Source organism: Candidozyma pseudohaemuli (genome assembly GCF_003013735.1).
Source record: "Candidozyma pseudohaemuli strain B12108 chromosome Unknown scaffold00002, whole genome shotgun sequence".
Classification (NCBI taxonomy): Eukaryota; Fungi; Ascomycota; class Pichiomycetes; order Serinales; family Metschnikowiaceae; genus Candidozyma; species Candidozyma pseudohaemuli.
Window position 1 is genome coordinate 847,291 of NW_020194436.1, and position 25,067 is coordinate 872,357.

The 25,067-nt window shown below is 46.5% G+C and overlaps 11 protein-coding genes across 11 annotated transcripts; 6 read left to right on the forward strand and 5 right to left on the reverse strand.

Annotated features, from left to right (window-relative positions):
• Nucleotides 1–880: 880 nt before the first annotated feature.
• On the reverse strand, nucleotides 881–4,006 carry CYM1 (Cym1p; the record flags this gene model as incomplete). The annotated part of the gene is made up of 1 exon (XM_024857147.1): nucleotides 881–4,006. One exon carries the CDS (start codon nucleotides 4,004–4,006, stop codon nucleotides 881–883), a length of 3,126 nt encoding a protein of 1,041 aa, XP_024715027.1.
• A 149-nt stretch (nucleotides 4,007–4,155) lies between these two features.
• Nucleotides 4,156–4,989, reverse strand: C7M61_001749 (uncharacterized protein; the record flags this gene model as incomplete). Its single annotated transcript, XM_024857148.1, has 1 exon — nucleotides 4,156–4,989. One exon carries the CDS (start codon nucleotides 4,987–4,989, stop codon nucleotides 4,156–4,158), a length of 834 nt encoding a protein of 277 aa, XP_024715028.1.
• Nucleotides 4,990–5,995: 1,006 nt separating this feature from the next.
• On the forward strand, nucleotides 5,996–7,446 carry OAC1 (Oac1p; the record flags this gene model as incomplete). Its single annotated transcript, XM_024857149.1, has 2 exons — nucleotides 5,996–6,962; nucleotides 7,289–7,446. 2 exons carry the CDS (start codon nucleotides 5,996–5,998, stop codon nucleotides 7,444–7,446), a joined length of 1,125 nt encoding a protein of 374 aa, XP_024715029.1.
• Nucleotides 7,447–7,500: 54 nt separating this feature from the next.
• C7M61_001751 (allantoate permease family MFS transporter) lies at nucleotides 7,501–9,069 on the reverse strand (the record flags this gene model as incomplete). Its single annotated transcript, XM_024857150.1, has 1 exon — nucleotides 7,501–9,069. The coding sequence occupies one exon, from the start codon at nucleotides 9,067–9,069 to the stop codon at nucleotides 7,501–7,503; it is 1,569 nt and encodes a 522-aa protein (XP_024715030.1).
• Nucleotides 9,070–11,865: 2,796 nt separating this feature from the next.
• On the forward strand, nucleotides 11,866–14,298 carry PXA1 (ATP-binding cassette long-chain fatty acid transporter; the record flags this gene model as incomplete). Its single annotated transcript, XM_024857151.1, has 1 exon — nucleotides 11,866–14,298. One exon carries the CDS (start codon nucleotides 11,866–11,868, stop codon nucleotides 14,296–14,298), a length of 2,433 nt encoding a protein of 810 aa, XP_024715031.1.
• A 189-nt stretch (nucleotides 14,299–14,487) lies between these two features.
• Nucleotides 14,488–15,687, forward strand: NAP1 (histone chaperone; the record flags this gene model as incomplete). Its single annotated transcript, XM_024857152.1, has 1 exon — nucleotides 14,488–15,687. The coding sequence occupies one exon, from the start codon at nucleotides 14,488–14,490 to the stop codon at nucleotides 15,685–15,687; it is 1,200 nt and encodes a 399-aa protein (XP_024715032.1).
• Nucleotides 15,688–16,636: 949 nt separating this feature from the next.
• Nucleotides 16,637–17,470, forward strand: C7M61_001754 (uncharacterized protein; the record flags this gene model as incomplete). Its single annotated transcript, XM_024857153.1, has 1 exon — nucleotides 16,637–17,470. One exon carries the CDS (start codon nucleotides 16,637–16,639, stop codon nucleotides 17,468–17,470), a length of 834 nt encoding a protein of 277 aa, XP_024715033.1.
• Nucleotides 17,471–18,131: 661 nt separating this feature from the next.
• PCL5 (Pcl5p) lies at nucleotides 18,132–18,971 on the reverse strand (the record flags this gene model as incomplete). Its single annotated transcript, XM_024857154.1, has 1 exon — nucleotides 18,132–18,971. The coding sequence occupies one exon, from the start codon at nucleotides 18,969–18,971 to the stop codon at nucleotides 18,132–18,134; it is 840 nt and encodes a 279-aa protein (XP_024715034.1).
• Nucleotides 18,972–20,121: 1,150 nt separating this feature from the next.
• On the reverse strand, nucleotides 20,122–22,116 carry PAN3 (Pan3p; the record flags this gene model as incomplete). The annotated part of the gene is made up of 1 exon (XM_024857155.1): nucleotides 20,122–22,116. One exon carries the CDS (start codon nucleotides 22,114–22,116, stop codon nucleotides 20,122–20,124), a length of 1,995 nt encoding a protein of 664 aa, XP_024715035.1.
• Nucleotides 22,117–22,449: 333 nt separating this feature from the next.
• On the forward strand, nucleotides 22,450–23,249 carry C7M61_001757 (sepiapterin reductase family protein; the record flags this gene model as incomplete). Its single annotated transcript, XM_024857156.1, has 2 exons — nucleotides 22,450–22,486; nucleotides 22,531–23,249. 2 exons carry the CDS (start codon nucleotides 22,450–22,452, stop codon nucleotides 23,247–23,249), a joined length of 756 nt encoding a protein of 251 aa, XP_024715036.1.
• Nucleotides 23,250–23,781: 532 nt separating this feature from the next.
• Nucleotides 23,782–24,672, forward strand: URA6 (bifunctional uridylate/adenylate kinase; the record flags this gene model as incomplete). Its single annotated transcript, XM_024857157.1, has 1 exon — nucleotides 23,782–24,672. The coding sequence occupies one exon, from the start codon at nucleotides 23,782–23,784 to the stop codon at nucleotides 24,670–24,672; it is 891 nt and encodes a 296-aa protein (XP_024715037.1).
• Between the last annotated feature and the right edge of the window lie 395 nt (nucleotides 24,673–25,067).

Genomic DNA, 25,067 nt, shown 5'->3' on the forward strand with positions numbered 1-25,067 from the left:
AAAAAAATGTTCGGGAGTCCTCTCCGAGACCGCTTCAGACGAAAAACAACTTCCAGATTTCTATTTGAATAGTTTGGGTCGTAGCTCCCTGTTTTGATTAATTTCTTGTCTACGGATAATGACGAACGCTCATACCTCATACCACCAGGTATCGCACCGTAGGTATACTCTAAGAAAGGCTATCAACGATTGAACTGTATTGGCAGCAAATAAATCCTCTGGTTCCTCCTGTAACACTTTTATTCATTGGAAGTGCCTTAATAACAACCTTCGTATTTTCTTTGCCATTCGTTTCTAATCCATCAAGGCACATACAAATTGGCTGCGAAATGCAAAATAGAGGCCCAACTTGTATACTTTTCGCGTTACATAAAAACCAATGAAGTGACCTTACACCTAGTAAAATAATTGAGATCAAATGGAATACCATCGAACTTCCTTTTAAGAGTCTGAATAAACCGCTAAAGCTCATATCCCAATCTTCCAAACCAGTTAGTGGCATCACGGATGTACGGGTGTCAAGTATACATTATGCGAAAAATCTCTATAGCGATCCCAAGATTCACACCTTCAAGAGACCATGGCCAAGAACGCTAACTTCTCGGTGGTGAAGCTCATCTCTGCCGCTAAAACCGGCTATGAGAAGTTTTTCAGAATACGCAAAGGCTCACCAAAGCTCAACCTCATCCTATATGATCCAAGAGCCAAAAGACATTGTCTTTTCACCGAGGCGAAGAAGAGAAAGCTCGCCAACCCTCTAGACAGAGACTTCTTGGGAAGACATCGCTAGAAGATTTCACAATATCCTTACGTCGTCATGTACATAGCAGCATCCGCTAATATAATGGTTATCTATCCTGGTCTATGTACAATCTAATTATCAGAACAGTACCAGCTTCCACTCCTCGCTTGGAGCTTCGACATCACCGATGACGGTCTTGATAGAGATATCGGGCTTTAAGAGGTACTTCTCGTTAACATCTTGCAAATCGCCAAGACTGACATCTAAAAATCTCTCTCTTCTTTCCTGCTTCATTTCATCCGTGATGCCCTCCAAGAAAAGATCAGACCCTTGGCTTGAAATATGGCTAGGGGCATCAACGCTTTGGAAAATCGCGAGCTTGGCCTCTTGCAAATCTTTATCGCCCCATTTAGCGTTGGTAAGGTTGTCCTTAGCGATAGAAGCAGCCTCCGTGAATGACTTGACAGACTTCAAACCATGAGGATCTCTGTAGGAGTAGAAGTTGAGAGTACCTCCCAACCCATCGTAGCTAAGGCCTCCACCGTAAGCACCGTTGGATTCCCTGATGACAGAATGCAAGTGCTTGAATGTAAGGATCTGTGAGAGAACTTGTAATGCTGCTCCGTCCTTCGAAGTGAAAGCGGCACCTAAGTGAGCAAGAGAAGCGTAACTCACTTGCAACGGCAATTTGAGAATAGTATTCGAGCCGTTAGCTGGGCTAAAACCTGCAGTGAGATCCTGTAAAACGTTTCGTTGCAGTACCAGCTCGTTGGACACAAGCTTTTGGTCAAACTTCTCGATCAACTTCTCGTTTTCAGCAACAGATGCTGCATCGGACACAATGTTGTAATTGAAGCCAGAAATTCCACCCTCCGTATGCTTATGTAAAAGAGACTGTTGAATTTTCTTGAGAATTGGCAAGATTTCTCTCGAAAGATACTCCTTTCCTTCGGTGTCCAACCTCTTATTAAGCTCCAGTATAAATTTGACCTGCTCAATTCCTCCAAAAAGATCATTGACATACTTCGTGGGTGTTAATTGAGCGTTGCTGTAAGAATTAGCGAAAACGTGGCCTCTGTCTGAAATGTTATTAAGCTGGTTCTGTCCGAGATTCTTAATCAAAACATTAAGCTTTTCGACAACCTCCTTGTCGTTCCCATCAAGCTTGGTATTGCTTAAAACATCTTCCCATATCTCATACAAATGACCAGTGTTCTCCTTCAATGCCATTCCCGACATCAGATACTTGAAGTTCAACTTGTTAATGTTAAAGGGATCCGCTTTAGCAAACGTAGTGAACGTCACGCCACCCGTATATCTCTGGATCTTGTTCTCTAATTCTAAGATTGACAATTGCGATGTTCCAGCCAAGTTCGTCAAGCACGAGTTGAAAAGCGGTAAGTACTTGTAAAGCTCGACTGGAAGATAAGACAAGTCCTTGGTGGCTGTGACGTAAACGAGATCGTTGGTGTTGGTGATTCTCTTTTGAATTTTTCCGTTACCACCAGCCAATTGACTAAATGAGATTTCATGAAAGTCGCCTTTGCGAGGGATGTCATCAACGGTAAGCGAAGGTAAAACTTCGACACCAGAGTCACTCTTCTTTTGTTTCTCGAGAAGGTCTTCGCCTCTTTTATAAATGCTCTCCCTGGAATTTTCATCGAGTTTGTTCTCTTCCAGCGAAAGTCTTTCATTCTCTTGTCGTGTTAATCTTTGATTAAAGTTTTCATCTGGGATCATCGTGAATCTGAACTGTGGCGAATCCTCGTTCAAGATTGTTTTTTCGATCATGGTTGAGAATATTTTCAAGCCGTTCTCTTCATAGTCTTTCTTGAACGTGTTGAGAATGTGGTCAATCTTCAAAGCATTGATCGGATTGGCACCGTTCGTCCACAGAGGCACGAGCGAGGACAACAAGCCCACACCGAAATCAGGTTTGTGTTTCTTGAACCCCAACTCGATTTGATGAATCATGGCGTCAACCCTTTCGTGATACGAGCTGTCCTTGTCCCGCGCGAGCTCGGGCATAACTTTGTCAACCAATATGTTGCGAATTTTTGGACCAAGTTCTTTGACTTTTTCTTTTGAAAGATTACTGAGACCTAACGTGAAACTCATCATTGCTGTCATCGAGTCAAAGCCGGTATTTGGAGAGAAGTCCTCACCAAAACCAGTCTCGATCAACTCTTGGTAGAATGGCGCGTTGTGGCCATCGAGGAGAAGAGTACTTAAGATCCTCCATTTGAAAACATCGTATCTCATAGATTCATCAAGAGGGTTGCCGAGGTACCACGTAATGGAAGACTTCAACTGTTCCTCTATGGGCTTGGTGGTCATAGGATCAACCACACCCGGAACTTCAACGTCAAAGTGCTTTGATTTATCAAGTTCGAAAATTGGTTTCTTCACCTCTCGATGATTTGATTTGCTTCTGCCAAAGTCCGCAAAGAAGTCGTCGAGCTTCTTTAAATGGGCTTCAAGTGGAAGGTTACCGTAGGTGAAGGTCCTACCGTAGGAGGGGTTATAGTTTTGCTTGTGGAAAGCTTGGAGTTCCTTGAATTTGAGATCGAGAATTTTGCTTGGATCGCCTCCTGAGTTATTCAAACTTCCATAAATGGCCTCTTGGAACTTGATCCAGAAGAGGTACGCGGAGTTTGAGTACTGGCCCTTCATCTCATTGAACACCACACCTTTATATTCCATGGGGCTCGCCTTATCCGTCATATCCAGCTGTTCCATTCTCCAGGCCTCTTGTAAGAAATCTTGGTGGTTCAAGAGCGGATCAAAGACCAAAGACAAGTAGACGTCCATCAAGTTGTAGAAGTCAGTCTTGTTAGTGGTTGCAAAGGGATAGAATGTGTAATCATGGCCCGTCATGGCATTCATGAAGTTGTTCAAAGACCTGTTTAGCATCTTGAAAAACGGATCGTTCACTGGGTACTTTCTGGAGCCACAGAGTGTGATGTGCTCCAAGATATGGGGAGTTCCTTTAGCATCCAAGGGGTTAGTCTTCAAGGCAACCGAAAACACATTGTTCTTATCAGCGGGAGCATCCAAATGTAAATGCTCCAGCCCTGTTCTCTGATGTTCCAACCTCACGGCGGTCAAAGAGAACTCCGGCACCTTCTGGACTTCCTTGATAGTATATCCATGAAGCTTTTCACCAATCTGGTATAAGTTAGATGATTCTCCGGCTGCTGCCGTTGCAAGGCATCGCAGCTGGAGGGACCGGCGAAATATGGAGCCGACCTTGCTTGTTAACATGGTCTTTGCAGAATAGAGTAAGCTAATGGCAAATACTTAAGTGCGCGCATAGTAAGCATAGTAAGAGTCTACCATCTAGAACTGATGAGCATACTGATAAACAAAACCATATAAATCCCCCAAAAAACTCCCTAACTAACTCCCCTTTTTTATTGCTCCTTCTTCAACCACGGATAAATCTCTGCGTAGATATCTTTGGCATTTCCTGTGATGATATTTCCGTGGCACTGAACGATGGTGTCGAAGTCAAAGGCATCATACACCAACCTGATTGACTGTTCACCTGCAGCTGTCCATGTACGGGCAAAAACACAATGCATGAACCAACCGAGCCAGCCTCCTGCTTTGATCTCACCAATTGCCCATGAAAGTCCTGTGAATGGGTTGTATTGGTGAGGGTACCCTGTTGCAGGAGAGTAACACTCGTAGTTTCCTTCGTTATCTGGTCTGCCACAGTCCATGATAAGGTCACCTTCAAAGAGCATGTGGAGATTCTTTTCGTAAATGACAACCTCCTGGTTCTTATGTTTTGCCATGTAGAGGAACTCCAAATTGCCCCAAAAGTCGCCAGTTGCCCCGAACTTGGCTTTGGCGTCTTCTCCCTTTATCACCTTGTTACTGTCTTCGGCGGTGAATTCATGGTCGATTTTGAAATCCTTGCCCAATGCGCCCTCACCTCCGACTATCTTGATATCTGGGAACTTCTCCAAGTACGACTTTGCCACCAAATTGTGTTCTCTGTTCACCACAAAAAGATGTGTCACCTTGAGGTTATCTTTCCTTCTCACCAAAAGATCTATGGCCTCATCAATGTAGTCGCCATAAGGAATGGGCGACCATAGGATAATCTCGTTGCCGTAGCGGAGTATAGACATTCTGTTACCAATATTGGCGACATTGAGAATTGCAAACGGAACAGCCAAGGTGACTACATTGTGAGCGACCTTCTTGATCGAAGGCTTCAAATCTTTAGGATAACCCATGTTAAGCTTATTTGTTGTCGATTGTTGTATCGCACCCAGTCTAGGGCATACTCCACCATATCTTCCTGCACACCCCAGTTCTTACTGTATGCTGCGCAGGGATTTTGCAGCCGCGCGTGCCTCGAAGACTAAGCGAGACAAGAGCTTGAGAACTGTTGGAATTTGGAAATGCAATCATACTGATCATTCTTCTTTCATTTGTACTAGCCAGCTAATTTGGATGCTGATGTATTACAATGAGATGTGGAGAGGCCGAAGATGTTAAAATGTTTACTCAAGTTCGACAAGAGCTTAGCTATATTTGCCAAAAGCTGAATGATCGAGTGGTGCTTTTGGTGGTGACACAAAGCAATATCTCGAAATCTTAAAGTGGTGCTATCCAGTGCTACCTGCTGCACGTAATGCTCGAGCTTAGCATTCGAAAGTCATAGACATTCAATCAGAATATGCATCTGTTGCCAAAACCAAACCCATTTTCTCCATCATTCTTTCTTAACTTCTGTTCCAAAAGTTCCCTCATTTTCGTAGCCAATTGCATCCATTTGTTGGTGTAGTCGCCGGTGAATCCAGGTACCGATCTCACGTGCGATTAGCCGACCGGTACCGGCATTACGATAGGCGCTGCGACTGTCAAACCGTTGACACATTGCTTCGTTTGCGAGTTAAACTTCAAGTAGCAAGATATCTGATGGAATATGGTATTTGAAGCTTTTTAAAGTTTGTTGAAGAGTACCGTCTTTGTGGAAAGTACTCCGATAACCCACTCTGTCTGCCTCAGCACCCATGTCTTATTATGTCAGAGTCAATCTAGTAACACCTTCTGAACGTCCTCTGAAAGTCTCTAAAAGCTAAAGTCATCAAAGCGATTCACTTTAAATCCATTGTATAGCCCATTTTTGCAAATTCAACAAGAACCCACCCTTCTGTGTTCGGAACCGGTGGATCACAAATTTTTCACCTCCGCGACTCTTCAAACTCTTATCCAACCTTCTTTCACACTCACTCCATGAGCCAGAGGGAAAAGTCCATAGCACAGGAGGTATCAACGCTAGGCGGCTTCATAGCTGGCGGTATTGCCGCTTGCGGTGCCGTGACTTTCACCAATCCTATCGAGTTGATCAAGACAAGAATGCAGCTTCAAGGTGAACTCACCAGTAAACAGAACGCTCAGAAGCTCTACACGAACCCTTTGCAGGCACTGGTGGTCATCTACAGAAACGAGGGATTGCGTGGTTTACAACAAGGTCTTTTGTGTGGTTATGTCTATCAACTTGGGCTCAACGGATGCCGTATTGGACTTTACGAACCCAGCAGATTCTACTTGACCAAGTTGTTCAACCCCGGCTCACTTACCGGCGATCATTACAGCGATGTGCCTCAAAACCTTTTGGTCAACGTGTTTGCAGGTTTCATCTCGGGCTCTGCTGGTGCAGTTTTGGCCAATCCGTTCTTTCTTATCAAAACAAGAATGCAGTCTTTTAACAAAGCAAGCGCTTCGCTCAAGGTCAGTGTCGGTGAGCAAACTCACTATAAAGGCCTTTATGATGGCTTGAAGCAGATTTTCCAAAAAGAGGGTGTCAAGGGTCTCTTTAGAGGAACCGATGCTGCTGTGTTGCGTACTGGTGCTGGTTCCGCTGCCCAGTTGCCTGTTTACAACCTCACAAAGAACTACCTCTTAGATCACAACCTCATGGCCAATGGTACTATTGGTTTGCATTTTGCTGCTTCATCCATGGCAGGCTTGGGTGTGGCTATTGTGATGAATCCATGGGACGTGGTGTTGACGAGACTATATAACCAGAAGGGTGACCTCTACAAGGGTCCAATTGACTGTTTCGCTAAGACCATCAAAATCGAAGGCCTTACAGCTTTATACAAGGGATTCTGGGCCCAGCTCTTCAGAGTGGGACCTCACTCGATCTTGACCTTGATGTTCATGGAGCAGTCCATGAAACTAGTCTACGCTGTGGAGCGTAGATTCACATAATATTTATTAGACACATAGAATGTGACCATATACATAGTTTAGAGCTATATAGAGAAGGCCCACAATATGGCTGCGAAATTGATGACAACTTCACAGAAACAATAATAGGGCCCGAATAGAGGAATTCAAGCATGATATCTGATTTTTGGAATAGGCCAAAGATTCTTCGACTCTCGTCTCCCAGGATTATATAGGGTATTTTTTTCATGACATCAAGTAGCTGGTGCTTCCGGAGTGTACATTGCGATGTACATCGAGAAGTCAATCTAACCCATCCATACTACTTTCTTCTCATGACCAAAACAAGACCAGCCGCCAAGTTGATGCAAGCTAGTGCTCAATGCGCTGAGCTTGGTGCTGCTTACGGAAATTGCGTTCTCGCCACATACAACAACATGAACAAGGACTCTTGTAAGAAGGAGTTTGATGCCTTCAGAAGCTGTGTGTCTAAGAGTCTAAAAAGAAAGTGATAGAAAGATCATACGTTGCATTAACTCCCATACATATACATATATTTTTGACTTTTAAATCGTGTACCTGAACATTGGGTTCTCCATGTCGGTCAAGTCGGCGAACTCGTGGTTTTCGATCTGCTGGAATTCTAGATAGTCAGTGGCACGCTCGTCTCTTCTCTTGTTCTCACGAGCCATGATGATCCAGATGGCGATCATAATTAAGGTTGCGCAGGCAGAGGACACCACCATGGCGATCTTGGCGCCAGAGTAACCGGGAGCCTGGGCGTCAATGAAAGTTTGAGGACCAATCAAGTTACCCACACAGTATCCAATCAAGAAAATGGCGTTCACGGTAACCTTCTTGGTGTGGCCAGCCACGTTCGAAGCACAAGACGACAAACCGCAAATCATCACAAGTGGACACAAGTAGAACAAACAGTAACCGGCCAACTGGGCTTGTCTGTTCTCCACAAACGCAACCAAGCAAAGAGCCATGATGACAATAACCGACACAGAGGTGGCCCAGAACAATCTGTTGGGGTAGTACTTGTACAAGTATGCAAAACCAATACAGCCCACCACTTCCACAGCACCGGGGATCATCTGCATCTGAAGTGTTTTACCCACACCGTAGCCAAAGTCCTCGTTAAGCAAAATGGAACCAAAGTTGGTAAGACCACCGTTGGGGATGTTGTTGGCAACGGCAAGGAAGAAGTAAAGCCATGTCTTGACGTCAGTGAAAGCCTCGATGAGCTGGTACTTCTTAAAGTGCTTGTTACCGAAACCCTGCTGGTTGACTCTGATTCTCTCGACAACCTGGCTCTTCTCCTTGTCATTAAGGAACCAAGCTTCAGTTGGCTTGTTGGGAATGTGGAAGAAAATAACGACACCCAAGGCGATGGTGATGGCACCTGTGATAATGAAGATCAACTTCCAGGCATCGATCGAGTAGCTGTCCATGTTGGCATGAAGATTGTAAGCGATGGCACCGGAACCGATGATAAGACCGAGACCGTTGAAGGAGAACCACAAGGCGGTTCTTAAGAAAACCTCGTCTTTTCTGTACCACTGAGAAGTGACAATGACGAAAGCTGGGGTAACGGAAGATTCAAAGGCACCAAGGAGCGTTCTCAAGGCCACGAAACCGGCGTAGTTGGGAACGGCGTGCAACATCAAAATGATACCCCAGATGATAATATAGACAGAAACGGTGGTGATGACAGGGAACCTTTGCAAAGTGTATGCACAGGGGAACTCAAGGGCCAAGTAACCAAGGTAAAACGCAGAACCAGTCCACGCGTACATGTCACCATGCATATCCAAGTCCTCTCTCAAGCCCATGACGGCGGCGTAGGAGTTGGACATCTTGTCCATGAACTGGACCGAGTACAAGAGACAAATGAGCGGCAAGAGGTACAAGTCGATTTTGCGGACCAACTTGCGGTCTGTCTCTGGGTCGAGCTCGACCTTGTCACCATCGTGGGACATGACATAGTCCATGGCATCGTCGCCAGTGGCGGTCAAATGAATGGGCTTGCCAGTGTGGGGAGATACGATGGTGGTGATTTCGTTCTTCTGGCTTTCGACATCAGCCGGGGCGATAGACACGGAGGTCTTCAGTTTTTCGTCGCTACCCATGATTAGAGATGGAGAGAAAAAAAAAATTTACTGGGGGCATGGCTGCTTTTTTATAATGGAATGTGGAACTGATAAGCACAGGCGATGATGATGCAATGTTAAACCGAGCGCCTGTACTGAAGTTGCAAAATAGGCGCTGTGACGGTAGAGTCAATTTTTTTTTTAGTGGGGCAGCCGCAGGCCACAAGTCTCAGGGAAAAAAAAGCCCACTCCGATTGCGGAGAGCACGAAACAGGCAGGATGTGTGGAATTCGGCATCTCCAAAAGTCCGAGCCCCCAGTTTGCCAGGGTGGATTTGGTTTGAACGGTGGTAGTTTTTCTTTTCGAAACAAGGTTTTATCATCTCAGCGGACCCTGCTGTTTACCAGCTTGCAGCAGGCTTTATCGCGGTGCGAATCGGCCATTTCGCCGTAGAGATAAGATGGTGGGAGGGCATGCACAGTCGTAGAGATGCTGAGATCTCGAAACGCTGGGCAAGCGAGCTTTGACACAGTGACACAAGAGGGGACTGCTCGTATTGTCGTGACTGGCGAGGGGGTTTAATGGCTGCAAATGCGAAGGATCTCCCCAAAAGTTTAAAATATTTTTTACCCGAAGGCCAACTGCTTCTTTGCTACAAGGGGCAGCGTAATTTGCGGGAACGTAAATCCCTATTTGTGGAGGCCCCGAGGCTCCCAGGCCAAGAGGTGGGACGATATCGCCTGGGGCGGAATTGGAGCGGCACCTTACCCAATGCGCACGGCGAGTCCAAACAGCCATGTTCCCGATCGCGGAACTACGTGGGGAAAATGGCTGCGAATCCGAGAACGCAGTGACTTCCCCCGTGATAAGAGGAAATGGGAGTTAAGCGGGAGAGAAGGAAGTTTTGAGGGAGGTTTTTTGAGTAACTTTGAAGGACAAGGCTCATAAGTGACAGCTCTTGTTTAAGCTTTAGGCCCGGCTTTGTTGCTTTTTCGTGGGATTGTCGCGGCTGTAAGTGAAGGATCGCCTTTCTGGAACTCTTACTCGTAAATGCCATTGTTTGCGGAAATAGGATTCCTGGGAGAAGTTTGGCCGACTTCTTGTTCGGTGTGATCTTGGCTTTTGCGGCCGAGCGGGTTCGCAGAGATGCTCTAGAAATTCCTCATGGCACCGGGCCACCATGGCTTCTGGGCAACTGCTGCTGAGGCGGGTGCCTTTTTTTTTTTTTTTTTTTACTTCTCTTCTCGTACCGCAAACTAACGCTGTACGTACCGGCGCTATCTCCAGTGTAAGAGCGTCTAAATCCATCGCTCGCTAACGGCGCTGGCGGCGGTTGTGGGCCAATCAGAGGTATCGGCACCATCGCTTATCTTGCGATAAGTGTGCGACTGAAATCCGCCATAAGCCTTGAAGCGTTGAGACCGCCTTTTTCAGATAGAGTTCCGAGGAGCTGCAATTTAGTGCAACAAGCAAGATCTTGCATTACTGAAGATGGCCTTATTGTGTGGGTTTTGCTAGATTAGCGGCACGATGGGTTGTAGGTGGGTGTGCCGAGGAAGTAGAGATAAAGAGGTTGCGTTTGCGTTCTGCAAGATAAGATACTCGGAGATAATGGTGTGTCGAGAAAATCGACAATCCAGGTTTTTCCGATAATCAATCAGCGAATGAGTCGTTTGGAGGTGTGGTTTGTGAATGGTGCTTTGGCTGTTTTGCACCCAATGCGGTAGAGCACGCTGCGCTTGATTTGGTAAGCCTGAGGGTTGGCCAAGAGTTTCGGTGATGGTGGAATTGTTATAGGACAGGTGACGGAAATTTGGCTATTTGGAATAATATTGACTCTTTTGATGGGGTCATTTGGTTTACTGAGGAGCTGAGCAAGCCAAGAGAGATATTTCCAAGAACGCTATTCGATGTGGAATGGGGCTTTTTGGTCGGGAGTGCCAACCAAGTGGACTAAAATTTCCAAGCTGGAATGAGAGGTGGAAATTCTAGCAGGAAAGGAGCTTTTGCTAGCGACAATCGTCCACCATCTGATGATATTGAGTTGAGACCGGGTTGGCCGGAACCAACCTGAGTTCACTCTTCAGGCGACACAACCAATGCAGCTTACACGATATCTAGGCGGAAGACAATTCAGGAAATCGTCATTTGCTTCCGCTCAAATCACCTGAGTTCTCTGCTCCCCTCTTGCCTGGTGGAGAGCCTAGAAGAGCCGATAGCATCAGAAACTAAGGAACAAGAAAGGCATCCTTAAATCAACAAATCAGATTTCCCATCCAAATGCCCAAGCTTAAACCTCAACCCGGTCCCCTCCCAGAAAATTCTCCAACCAGAACCACCGGGGCCCACTTCTCATTGGCTGGCTGTCTGGACCGTTGACTAACTAGCGCCATTGTCTCAGTGCCCATTGTCCTTCGTGTTTAAGATCCAGCTCCTCGTTTAACGCCAAATCTGGCCTGACCCAAATACAATTCGTATTTCACAAAAATCAATTCCCAGACTTTACATAAATTTTGCACCCAGTGCTGCTCCGTCCGGCCGTTAAGTGGGAGCCGCAAGGACCCTTTTTCGCAGCCGTACGCAAGAAGCCACGCAACACTGCCACAAATCAGAGCATTGGTTTAGATCTTAAAACAATGAAAAAAACGTAAACTAATCCAGCCAATTTCATTGGAAACATTGCAAAAAAACCAGGGCTTGGACTCCCCACGTGACTACCCCAGTCGTGCCCAGGCTTGCACACACCACCCCACCTACCCTCGGCATCTGTACTGTGGGGAGACTTTTGCTTGGTACACCGCTTGAAACAACCACTGTTTTTTCAAGGTTGTCGCCATGGTTCACATATCTCGTCTTTCTAGTTACAACCGGGAGGACGTGCGCAAGTTCCTCCTTATAATAAAGGAGTTTGTGCTAGTCTATAAGGACAATAAGGTCACCATCAACTACCAGAGCAGACCTGTTGTTCTTTTCTTCGGCACGCTCATTGCTACGTTTGGCGTGGGGGCTTTCTTTACCATCAAGTCGTTGATCTTGAGGTATAATGAGTACGCTTACAAGAGATCTCAGAATAGACCCCGCTTGATCCGCCAGCTGTCCACGATTTTGAAGAATGGCGCCAGGGAGATCTTTGTGCCCAAGGGAAAGAACTCCTCCACCAGAATCATCATCCCCAAGCCAAGTTTGGACAGATACGCTGCTGACAAGTATCTTTACAAGAATTTCTACATTGATCAGCGTTTGAAACAGCAGAATAACATCTTCAACCTGAAATTCTTGAACCAGATCATCATCATCTGGCGTATTCTCATCCCACGGTTCTACTCAAAGAACACCTATTTATTGCTTTCTCAGTGCTTCTTCTTGATCTTGCGTACGTGGTTGTCCTTGATCATTGCCAAGTTGGACGGTCAGATCGTCAAGAACTTGATTTCGGCCAACGGCAAGAAGTTCGTGCGTGACTTGATCTACTGGATCTTGATCGCCTTCCCAGCCTCCTACACAAATGCTGCCATCAAATATTTGACCAACCGCTTGTCGTTGAGTTTCAGAACAAACTTGATCAGATACATCCACGACATGTACTTGGACAAGGTCATGACCTACTACAAGATCTCGCTTAGTCAAAGCGATCTCGAAAACATCGACCAGTACATCACGAACGATATTTCCAAGTTCTGTGACTCCATCTGTGGCTTGTTTTCCAGTATGGGTAAGCCCCTCATTGACTTATTTTTCTTCTCGGTCTACTTGAGAGACAACTTGGGAACCGGTGCTATTGTTGGTATCTTTGCCAATTACTTTGCCACGGCATTCCTCTTGAAACAGTATACCCCATCCTTTGGTAAGTTATCGGCCCAGAGGACCCATTTGGAGGGTCGTTACTATAACGAGCACTTGAACCTCATCACCAACTCGGAAGAGATTGGTTTCTACAAGGGTTCCATCATTGAGAAGGCCAAGTTGAAGGAAACCTTCGAAGGTTTGATGGGACATGTCTCCAAGGAAATCAACATTTCCTTCTGGTACTCCATCCTTGAAGACTATGTCTTGAAATACACTTGGTCTGCCTGGGGTTACGTCTTTGCAGGTTTGCCAGTCTTCTTGGAGGACTTGTGGCCAAAGGCACAGCAGCACGTTGATGAGGGCGAATCCGCTCCCGCTCCAACAAGCAAGAGCAAGGTTGACGACAAGGGTAACATGAGACAATTCATCATCAACAAGAGATTGATGTTGTCGTTGGCTGATGCCGGCTCGAGATTGATGTACTCTCTCAAGGATATTTCTGAGCTCACAGGTTACACCGACAGAGTTTTCAAGTTGCTTACTGAGTTGCATAAGGCTCACTCCCCTAAGTTCGACTTTGGCTCCAGATATGGCATTGCTGACATCCACGGTACTATTCAACACAACTACAGCGGTGGTGTTCGTTTTGAGCACTTCCCTGTGATCATTCCTGGCAGTGACGGTAGCGAGGGTACCAAACTTATTGACAACCTTAACGTTCACATCCTGGCCCACAAGAACCTTTTGGTTTTGGGCTCCAACGGTTGCGGTAAGACCTCTATCGCCCGTATCATGGCTGGCTTGTGGCCATTGTACTACGGTTTGATGTCGAAGCCTAGCGACGATGAGATTTTCTACTTGCCTCAGAAGACTTACTTCACCAACGGTAACTTGAGAGACCAGATTATCTACCCATCTTCTTATGACGATATGCTCGAAATGGGCTACAATGATGACCACTTGTACCACATTTTGCGTGAAGTTAAGTTGGACTACTTGTTGACGAGAGAGGGCAACTTCAACGTCAAGAAGGACTGGAAGGATGTCTTCAGTGGTGGTGAGAAGCAGAGAATGAGCATTGCTCGTGTGTTGTTCAAGAACCCCAAGTTTGTGGTTTTGGATGAGTCCACCAATGCTGTTTCAACTGATGTTGAGGACTACTTGTTTGAATTGTTGCAGAGAAAGAAGATCACGTTTATTACCCTCTCCCACAGACCGCTCTTGATGAAGTACCACGATTTCATCTTGGAAATCAAGAACGAGAAGGGTGAGCCAGACAAGTGGATCTTCCACGACTTGACCTCTGAGGAAAACTTAAAGACCATCGACAATGAGATTAAAGATATCGAATCTAAATTGGCTCAGGTCGAGGAGTGGGAAAAGAGAAAGGCCGATATCGAGAAGTACTTGGACGGTAAGTACGACGATATCGAGGAGGCAGCTAGTACAGCAATGACGGCATCTGCGTCATTTGAGATTTAGAATCCATGAATTTTTACGGTTATACGCAGAAACCGGTGCCGATGGGACGCGTAGTTTAATGAGGTGTATTTCGTAGCAGGGCGGCTGTGGACACGTGACCGGTGCGCCATTCATCAATTTCTTTAATTTTGGCGATCTGGGACCAACATCTAATCTCTTCCTACCCAATCGCCACCAAAACATCAAAGAATGTCGGGTATCAGAAAACAGGGAGATATCTCCAAAGCACCAACCCCGCAGAATACTCCATCGAGCGTGGCTAACTCATATTTGAAGCAGCAGCCACCATCCGTCTCTACCATTAGCGAAGAGGATGAGAACAACTTGAGCAAACAATTAGCTAACAACCCTGCACTTTTGCTGATGATCCAGGGCAAGCTCGGCTCGCTTGTGGGTCAGCAGAGCGGGTACATTGAAGGATTGCCTGCTGTTGTTAAGAAGCGTGTCATGGGTTTGAAGGCAGTCCAGCTGCAGCAAATGAAGTTGGAGGCCGAGTTCCAGAGAGACTTGTTAGAGTTGGAGAAGAAATACTTCAAGAAGTACGAGCCATTGTACGAGAGAAGAAAGGACATCATCAACGGTGTCCAGGAACCCACTGCCGATGAGGTTGAGGTGGGTGAGTCCTTGGAGGAGAAGGAAGAGGATGAGGAGGAAGAAGAAGAGGAGGAGGATGCCGAAGACGACACCAAGGGTATCCCTAACTTCTGGTTGACGGCTTTGGAGAACTTGACCACCGTCAGCGAGACTATCACCGAGAGAGACAGCGAAGTCTTGCTGCACTTGAAGGACATCCGTATGGAGTACTTGGAGACGCCCGGCTTTGAGTTGATCTTTGAGTTTGACCAGAACTCTTTCTTTAGCAACCAGGTGTTGACAAAGACCTATCATTACCAGGCTGAATTGGGTTACTCTGGTGACTTTGTGTATGACCACGCCGACGGCTGTGAGATCAACTGGAAGTCCAAGGAGAACAATGTCACGATCAACATTGAGAGAAGAAAGCAGCGTAACAAGAACACCAAGCAGACGAGAACCATTGAGAAGTTGACACCCACAGAGTCGTTTTTCAACTTCTTCGACCCACCTAAGCCACCAAAGGCCGAGGAGCTGGATGAGGAAGAAGAGGAGGACGAGGAGCAGGAGGCTGACTTGGAGGCGCGTCTCGAGTTGGACTACCAGTTGGGTGAGGAAATCAAGGACCGTTTGATTCCTCGTGCCGTGGACTGGTTCACAGGCGACGCTGTTGACTATGGATTCCCTGAAGATCTTGAAGACGGCGAGGAAGATGAGGATGAGTTCGACAGTGAGGCTGACAGCGATGAGGAGGAGGAAGAGGGCATTGACGAGACTGGCCCTAAGGAGAACCCACCAGAGTGCAAGCAGCAGTAAAGAAGAAAGTGAAGCAGAAGAAGAGCTATGGCGATGTGGCATGGTTCCGAGCCAAGCACTGAGGGTCTGTGGTACATGGACAATGCATGTTTACGAAAAAGTTAGCGAATTATCACGTTCGCAACCAGCGAGGTGGTCCCAGTGTCCGAGAGGATCTAGCGTCAGACCGATGCATCGGTCCTCGGCAGGCGATCATCAGGCCATGTGGCGCACAGATTGCCACATACCAGGACAAGGAAAAGCCAAATCGCCATGTCGTAGATAATCCGATTTACAGTAAAATAATATTCGGTAGTCGGGCGACTGAGCCGTTTCAGCAAGTCCAAGGGGGCCCCCTTGTCGCTAGTGTGATGACTATATTTTTGGACACGGTTTTGAAAAATGCCGCCAGGCATATGGAAGTCCACTGCTTAGTTTAGAATACATCTCGCTTTGTTTTTTCTCACCTGAAAATGTCAGCGCCTCATGCATTTTTGTTCCATCTATATGCGGAGCTTCTCGGGAGATTTTGCAACCATTACGCCGCGCCTGCCCGAGGGTTCAACGGTAAGATCTTCCGTAAAATGTTGTCACCGCAGCGATATGAGCCAATAAAAACCGATCCACGGTGTTTAAAGACTCTTCAAGGGCAATTTTGTGTTTTTAGGTTTTGAAAAAGCGTCCCTTTGAAGCTTGTTTAGGCACAACACGGCGAGCGACAAAAGAGCAACTTTCACATGCTCGCCATCGCAGGGCGCGCCATCTCTGCCTCAATCTGTACGTACTGCAGGCAGACGTCTCGGGGGTCGCATGGTCGCTGCATGTCCTTTTTGGCAAGGGTACAGATAGACTCTCCAGGGGAAAAATAAATGTGGAACGGGCCAAGGCTCTCACTATATAAGGTCGCATCCCCAGCCACGTTTGTGAAATTTTTCACACCACATTTTTTCCATCTTTTCTATTTATTAGCATGTCGAAAGCCTTCACCTCAAAGACCAAGGCTCACTTGGAGTCCTACTCCGTTGTCAAGAAGTTGCAAAGCTACCTCTTGAGCTTTCAGCTTGTTCAGGCTGTCACCACCTACGTGATTGCCTTGAGCAACTACTTCAATGACCAGGTCATCTCCCGTTTCCCCTTTGTTGTGCGTCAATTGAGCTTCGCTGACGAGACCCTTGATGGTGTCGTTTTGGGCAACTTTGATAAGGCATTGGCTGTGGCTTCTCAGAAGGCCAAGCAGGGCGAGGACTTGGCCATCTCTTACAAGAAGAAGGGTGAGGACACTCTTTCCGCTTACAAGAAGAAGGGCGAGGACGCTGTTGGCGTGTACCTCAAGCCTGTCAATGACTACGCTTCCTCTACTGTGGACAAGGTGTTGCCCAAGGTGAAGAACGCCGCTAAGAAGGCCGAGAAGAAGGAGAAGCAGGCTGAAAACGAAATCTCCAAGTCCATTGAGATTGTCAACGATACCTACTCTCGCTCCAAGGACTTGTTGTCCACCAAGTCCCAGGACATCTCCAACACTGTGCTCAGCACCTACAACAAGGAGTTTGACTCGTCCAAGGAGAAGAACTACTACGTCAAGGTTGCCTCCGCTTCTGTCAACACTGGTGTCAAGTTGTTGAAGAGCGTGAACTCCGACTACATCCAGCCATTGAAGTCCACTACGCAGAGCTACGTGACCGATGTTGCGCTGCAGACCCAAAAGAAGGCTGACGATGTCGTGAGCAACGGTGTTGCCGAGGTCAAGAAGACGATTAACGGTGCCGCCGAGCAGACTAACATTGCTGTGCCCACCTCTGCCTAAGCCGGGAGCTTAATCCTACCTGCGCACTCATTGCTGGTGGCTCTTGCTGCCTTGTTTGTTTTCGAATCTCGCCGGTGGCCGGCTCATTCGGTATTGTTTAGTACTGGTAGGTTGAATGTATAAATCAGTACAATAATTTCCATAACGCTAGTTTCCATACCTCGTAGGTCCATCGGCCGAGACCGGGTGCTAAGCATCTTCAATTCCACTCACACAATGGTCTGCTCCCGCCTTGAGGGAACAATGCTACTTGTTCGCCGCAGCCACTAGGCGCTTATCTGTACTTGTTTTGTGTTCGTTTCGGACAAAAATCTTGACTTACTTTGTAACTGGTTGTTTTTCCTGTCCAAGCTTCCTTGTTGCTTTTTTAGTTCGCCCCCATTGAGCACAAGCGCAGCTGGTTTTGTTGTTATCAAGACCTGCGGAAAGGCTTGCTTGCTAAACTTAGCCGAGCCACAGGGTTCTATTATCCCTCAGGCGAGGGAAAAAAAAAAAAAAAAAAAAAAATGTTACAGATGTGCGTGCGCTGATGTAAATCCCTCGATTACGTCAGAGGAGCCCATTCCAGGGTCTGACCTATTCTATACAATTACTCAAAAAGCTTATCTCGCGATGCAGCTTGACATATTTTCATGTGAAAACGCTTTTGATGTAAAAACGCTTAGGAGCAGACTCTTTTAATAGAAGGAGCAGCGTCGTCTAAGGAACGCTTGCCAAAGAGCGAATTAGGCTTAACATCGCTGGTGACAACTTTAGTGCCCACCTGGCCAGCATAATAGTGTTTGAAGTTCACACTCACTTTTCCAAGGCGGCGCTCGTCCATTTTGTGTAAGAACAGGGTCCAACGGAAAAGCTTCTTTTGATTGTCGGCTTCGCTACACCAGTTAAGCATTCCCAGATGCACATGATGCATCAGAATAAAGTCGTAGCCAAAAATCAAAAGCACATTGCACCAGTTCTCGTACTTAGCCCCGTTGATGTAGAGGTCGTAGTTGAGAAGCTGGAGACATTGTGTTTCCGTCTGACGCAATTTCTGGAGATTCAAGCTCGAGTCGTCCGTTCCTTTGCACCCACAGATCTTGAGCCACAGTTTAAAGGAGTAGTTGTGGTCCTGGTTGAACTTGGACAGAAGGATGATCAAAGCCAAGAACAACTTTTTGGGGCAATTGGGCAACTCCTCGGGCTTCTTGTTGATAAGCTTGTACATGTAAAAACAGCAAATCTGCAAAGTCTGAGTCAGAGCCTTGGATCTCCGCAAGATCTCGATGATGAAGAATCTGAGCTTGACGTCATCCACCTGGACAACAGAGGCCGGGTAAAGCATCTTCATCAAGTTAACAGCGCAGTTCGTAAGAATGAGGTTGAACTGCGACTTGTTGAGGTGGTCATTGTAATATTTGGAGTTGTTGGGAGCAAAGCTCTCCGATGGAGGGGTGGAGGGGGTTTCACGCTTAGCGTAAGGGGAGACAGAACTCTCCGGGGTCGCTCTCGATGATAACATTTCGTAATTCTTTCCTGCAACGACAGCGTCTATTGCAAGGAAATGATAATCTTAACCATCTTGAGCGTGCAGTAAATGAAAATAAAACGTAAATGTGGAAAAAAAAAGTCAAAAATCTATGCCTGTTTGCAACTTGCCATGCAACCTATACCGTAAACCAACCTGTCAGTGACCAGCAGCTGAACTAACCGATATCTAAACCAAAATGCGTAATTCGTAAGACAGCTATTCTATGGAACAAAAAGCTGCTGTGTGTTTTTTTAAAAAAAGGATAATAAAAAGATGTTGTTTTCTTGGAAAGCTGTTGTGTTTTGGATTGTGTTTTGTGTTGAGCCGTGAAACCCGTATCGGTTGAAGCTGTGGCACCGAGCGGTTTATATAGTGGGATGCGCGGAAGATTACTCACAGAGTTAGTCATGGTCACGTGCGGTGCAGTCACTGCGACACTGGGGTGACTGAATCGTAGGTTACATTTTTCCATGCTTATCAGGGTCAAGTGGGCGCTTCCAGCGGTGTTCCGTGCGTCGGACCGGGCCGTTTTCGGTATGACTCAGAAACCACAAAAGTTCTTTGGAATTAGTGAAAGTGGTTTTTGAAAAAAAGTTTGGATGTGAATTCTGCCTAAATTTTTTTAGGGGTCTTTGGCGTCCCGGCATCGGCGTTTTGCCTGGAATTGGTGAATTTCTTTTGCCAGATCGCTATGACTGATTGCGAGTTGCAGCCGTAGAACCGGTGTGGCACCACCTTGGCAAACTACCTTGTCATCAGTCAGGCGTAATTTCATCAAAATAGGAAGACATCGTAATATGACGCTTTTTGCCTATGAGTCAAAATATGTCATTTTTTGGTCCACACGGCTTTTGTGATGCTCCAGATAGCCAGTACGCATCGATGGCAATCTGGACACAAAAGGTGATCTAGACATCGAAGGCAATCCAGAAATGGACCCTGGGGAAGTGGCTCCAATACGAAAGTTTACCTTGATTTAGCCATATCTGTTCATGATATCGGCTGTAGAAGCTTCTTTTCAATTACCCCTATTTCAACGACCTAGACCAATCTACACTATATAGCTTATTTCTTTATTCGTGTTATGTTAGTTTTTTTGTTTTTTTTTTTTATCTTTTCTGTTTTTCGCCGGTTCTCGCCTCTAGCGGAAAACCCCTCTGAACGTCAGCTCTATAATGTTCTTCACCTCCTTGTAACTCACTATAATACAGCTGTCTTCCTCGGCAGATATGAGCAAGATCTTCTCGTCAACTCCCGCATCTAGCTTGTTCAAGTTGACAAGTATTCTGGAAAGATCCACCACGGGTTTGCCAAACTCGTCGTACGAGTTGAACACAAACTGGTGGAAGAGTTTTATAACGTAAAAGCTGCCATTGTCGGCCTTGTCTTTCTCTGATAAATTCACCAACAAGTCGAGCTTGGCCATCAAACGGAAAAGACGGCCGTTCTCTATCTCGGAGGTGAGCTGGCTCTCCATGTAGTCGGCCAGATCCTCAAAGCCGCTGAGTACCCTGAGCGACCGAAGCGCGAGGTGCTTACTGAAGAAGTCTTTCAAGGACACTTCACCAAGCTTGGAGAAAGCCTTTAGTGCTTCAATAAAATCCTCACTGTAATTCACTGTAGATAAACTCGACAACTTCGAGACAACTGTATCGTAATTATCCTGGCGCCAACTCTGAGGTACAGTGGTCTTCACTAGCTCAAGTATAGTCTGTTTGAAGAGTTCATAATCCTTCTGCTGAGCCTGCTCGAATGCAATCTCTTCTTCAGTGTTTATAACGTCATCTATACCAACAGCTGCAAGTCTTATCCTGCCTTTGTTGGTGACCAAAATCTTCGATAATGACAAGGACGACCCTGCCGTTAATGTATGAGTGTGGATGTGAATGAGTGCGTTGGTGATCTGGGTGAAGTAAGACCAGAGGGTGTCTTCCGTGACGGGTTCTAGTTTGCTTCCTAGCTTTCTGGTGATATGTTGTTCCTGTAAAGTGTTGGCGAGCGGGAAATAATCGTAAACCACACTCAAAACGGGCTCGTAAGTGCCAAAGGCAACCGTAGTGAAAGCGTCAAGCACACGAGCCACATTTGGGTTCTTGATCTTTTTCCATTTCACGAAGGGGCGAAGGTCGATTTCCTGCGAGAACTGTGCCTTGCTGTTGAAGTCTATGCGGCGTATAGCATACGGGAGACCATTCACGTTTGATGTAGCTTTATAGACATAGCTTGGCAAGTCGTAAATCTTTGAAGGCTGGGTAAAGGTTACGTCCATTGGCACCAACGAGTGGTACTCGCCAACATGGTCCGGTAATGTCAGCAGAGGAAGGGTCTGTAATGTGGCTTCGTTCTTCTTCATGAGCTCTTCTCGCAAGTTGTTGGGGATAAACATGTCATTAACATTAGTTTGGTGGTCGTTCAAGGACATCGCCAACCGAGGAGGTGGCGCTGGGGCATACAAGTGATTGTTGAGGGTGTAGGTTGATGATGACTGGCCGCCTGAAAACATGAAGTCAGAAGCCTGGCTCGAGCCCATACTACCCATTCCCCCAAGAGGAGGTGGGGTGGGACCTGCGAGATACGGATTCTGCTGTGTTTGCAGTTGTTGCTGGCCAGATATTCCAGAGCCTCCCAACATCGACGGCTGAGCATGGATCAGCGGCGAAAACACCAGCTGCAGCGTGTCGCTTCCCAACGCAGAATTATTGAAATGGTTCGAGCTTTCGTACGATGGGGTGAAAGAAGGGGTGGAGGCATTGAACTTCTTCGTTTGCGTCGGGGTGGAAACCGTGTCTTCTTTTTCGAGACCAGCAGGCACAAACAGCGGGAGGTCTTTCAATTTGGGCGACAACGACGAGAACTTATTGGTGATGCTCTGCACCGACGGCTGGAATGAAGGTGTGCTGGCGTTGAACTTCTTCTTGGAGGTAGATTCCCCAGCAGCTCCGTTGTTCCGAGCCATACTTTGAGAATCGGCAGTATTAAGCTTTGAGGACGACGCCTTTGGTGTTAAAGTCTTCAGAGAGCCCGGAGTGGAGTTGTCGTGGCTAAACACACAACCTTTCTTCTCGTATTTGCAAAACCCGTAGATGGTAACGTTCTTACAAGGGATTTCCTTGGCTGAGTCCGGGTTAATGTTCATACTGGCCCAGGCCTGAGTTTGCTCTCACTTGAAGCTGAGCGGCGGTAGTGCACTGATAGAGCCGGCCTGGATTGTAGAAGCCTTAGGGACTGGTGATTGTGTTTTTGGTTGGTGCGGTATGTCTTGATGTGGGGGCCACGAATGTTGTGATGAACGTGGGGTGGACAATAATGAAGGGGACTATAATTATACAAACTGGGCTAATTTTCACGAATATTCAGTCACCTTTATTGGAAAAGTCCCCGTTGGCAACGAAAACGGAAAGTCCTGTTTCAGTCACGTGCAGCACCTGGCAACACTTAGTACTCGCTTTATTACTCTTCAATACCAGCCATGACCCAAACTATGATTTTGACCGGTGCCTCTAGAGGTATGCATTCAGACTAAAATATTGGAATTCTCTGCTAACAACAGGTATTGGTGCTGCCGTAGCCGAGATTTACCTTGCCAAATCGCCTTCCCACAATCTTGTAGCAATCGCTAGATCCGAGCTGGCTTTGAATGATTTAAAGGAGAAGTATGGCGATAGAGTCAAGACTGTGGCAGGCGACATCACGGACGAAAAGGTTGTCCTGGAAGCCGTCGAAAAAGCTCTCGAATTTGGCTCAATTGACTCGGTTGTCGCTAATGCCGGTGTGCTTGATCCAGTCGACACTGTGGCCAAGGCTGACGTTGCCAAGTGGAAGAAATTGTTCGATATCAACTTCTTTTCGGTGGTGGACCTTGCCACAAAGACATTGCCTCACCTCAAGAAGTCGAAGGGTCGTTTTGTCGCCGTGCTGTCTGGAGCTCTGACCAGTTCATACTATGGTTGGGGTGCCTACGGTGCTTCCAAATCTGCCTTGAACCATCTCATCCAGACCTTGGTTGCTGAGGATAAGGAGGTCAATGCCATCTCAATTGCCCCAGGTGTGGTGGATACCAACATGCAAGAGGACATTCGTGAAAAGTTCGGTGCCAACATGACGCCTGAGAGCTTGCAAAAGTTCATTGATTTGCACAAAAATAAGGGATTGTTGCCTGCTGAGGTGCCTGCCAGTTTGCTCGTTAACTTGGCTGTCAAGGGTTGGGGTCTGGACCTCAACGGTGGCTACTACAGAATCGGCCAGGATGCTCTCAAGGAGTTTCTGTGAATAGACAAATAGATGACCGGTGATGGATTAATTGTGGGGTGTTTTTGGAGCTTTGGTTTGATGGGCATTGAAGATATACTGTCTTTTGGTGTAGAAGGACGGTTAGCCTTCAGTTCAAATTGAGATCTACACAATTGACGACTACTGCAGGTTTAATTGAGCTTTGAATGTAATGGATTGTAAGCGCCTTCAAAAATTCAGCCAGTATATATGTATCTGTACTTATTCCTCACCAGGCTGTTGAAAGCTCAAAACCTAGATACAGATATAGAAGCTTATCTTGCAGCATTCTCCAGAGTCGACCGTACCGCCATCTAAACATACCTCAATCACCAAACATAATCACCCCCAAACGATCAAAAACAGATACCGTAATTTTGATAACTCAGATCAAAAAATCATACCTCCCCTCTTCACAGTTGATCAGATCCTACTCTTTTCGCAGCCAAAGCTGCCGAGTACGTCGGTAATACACGACTATCTCGCGCCAAAACACCTATCTTCTCAAAACCTGGAGAACTTTTTTTCACCGATGTTCACCAGATCGCTCAGAACTGCCAGTCTAAAGGCCCCCAGAGGTCAGCTATTGAAGGCTCCTATTGGTCTTAGAGCCTACTCCAAATTCCCCAGCTCAGATAAAAAGAAGAGCGAGGAAAAGTCCAACCAGAACTCCAATGATCAGAAGGACTCCAAGGAACAGAAGAAGTCTCCATTTTCCAAGGGCTACGTTCTTGGTGCTCTAGGCATTCTTGCTGTTGGTTCTACCGTCTTGGCTTCTGTTTACACCAAGCACGAACCAAAGCTGGCCCCAGAGCCAAAGAAAGGTCCAGCTTTCAGCGACAAGGACGTGTCTGTGATTTTCGTTTTAGGAGGTCCTGGTTCTGGAAAAGGTACCCAGTGTGGTAAGCTCGTTAACGAGAAAGGTTTCGTGCACTTGTCTGCTGGAGATCTCTTGAGAGCTGAGCAGGTCAGAGAGGGTTCTCTGGATGGAGCCTTGATCGCTCAGTGCATCAAAGAAGGCACGATTGTGCCTCAGGAGGTGACCGTGCGTTTGTTGAGAAACGCTGTTGCTGACAACGTGGCCAAGGGCAAGAACAAGTTCTTGGTGGACGGTTTCCCAAGAAAGATGGACCAGGCGTTGACCTTTGAGGACGAAATCGTCAAGTCTGCGTTCACCCTTTTCTTTGAGTGTCCCGAGCAGGTCATGCTCGACAGACTTTTGGAGAGAGGCAAGACCTCTGGCAGAGCTGATGACAACATTGAGAGTATCAAGAAGAGATTCAGAACCTTTGTCGAGACGTCCATGCCTGTGGTTGACTACTTTGACAAGCAGGGCAAGGTCGTGAAGCTTCGCTGTGACGAGCCCGTGGACACTGTCGGAAACAGAGTCAAGGAGGCCCTTGTCAAGAGAGGCATCAACTAGCATTACTAGAGGGAGAGAATCCTAATTACAGATAAAAAGACAAGTCAGATAGGACGTCAAGGTTGGCGTTTAATATTATAATGTAAATTTCGTTGAAATTGCGATGATACACATGTAGAAAGGGTTTAGTAGTATTGGTGGGATTGATGTACTTGAGAACGTCTCGAAATGAGGTCGATGGTGTTGTAGTTGTAGTTGTATAGCAACAAGAGCACATACCAAAGCACGCCGCTCCCATTGGAATTCTTTCTTTATTGGTAGAAGAAAGAAGAATAGTTCTATTTTATATTGAAGAAAACAAAGAAGGTTTGAATTTACGCTGGAATTGTTCAATGTGATGGATTTGTAAGAATGGCTGCGAAATGTAGACAGAGTGACGGAACCAAAGGGAAGAA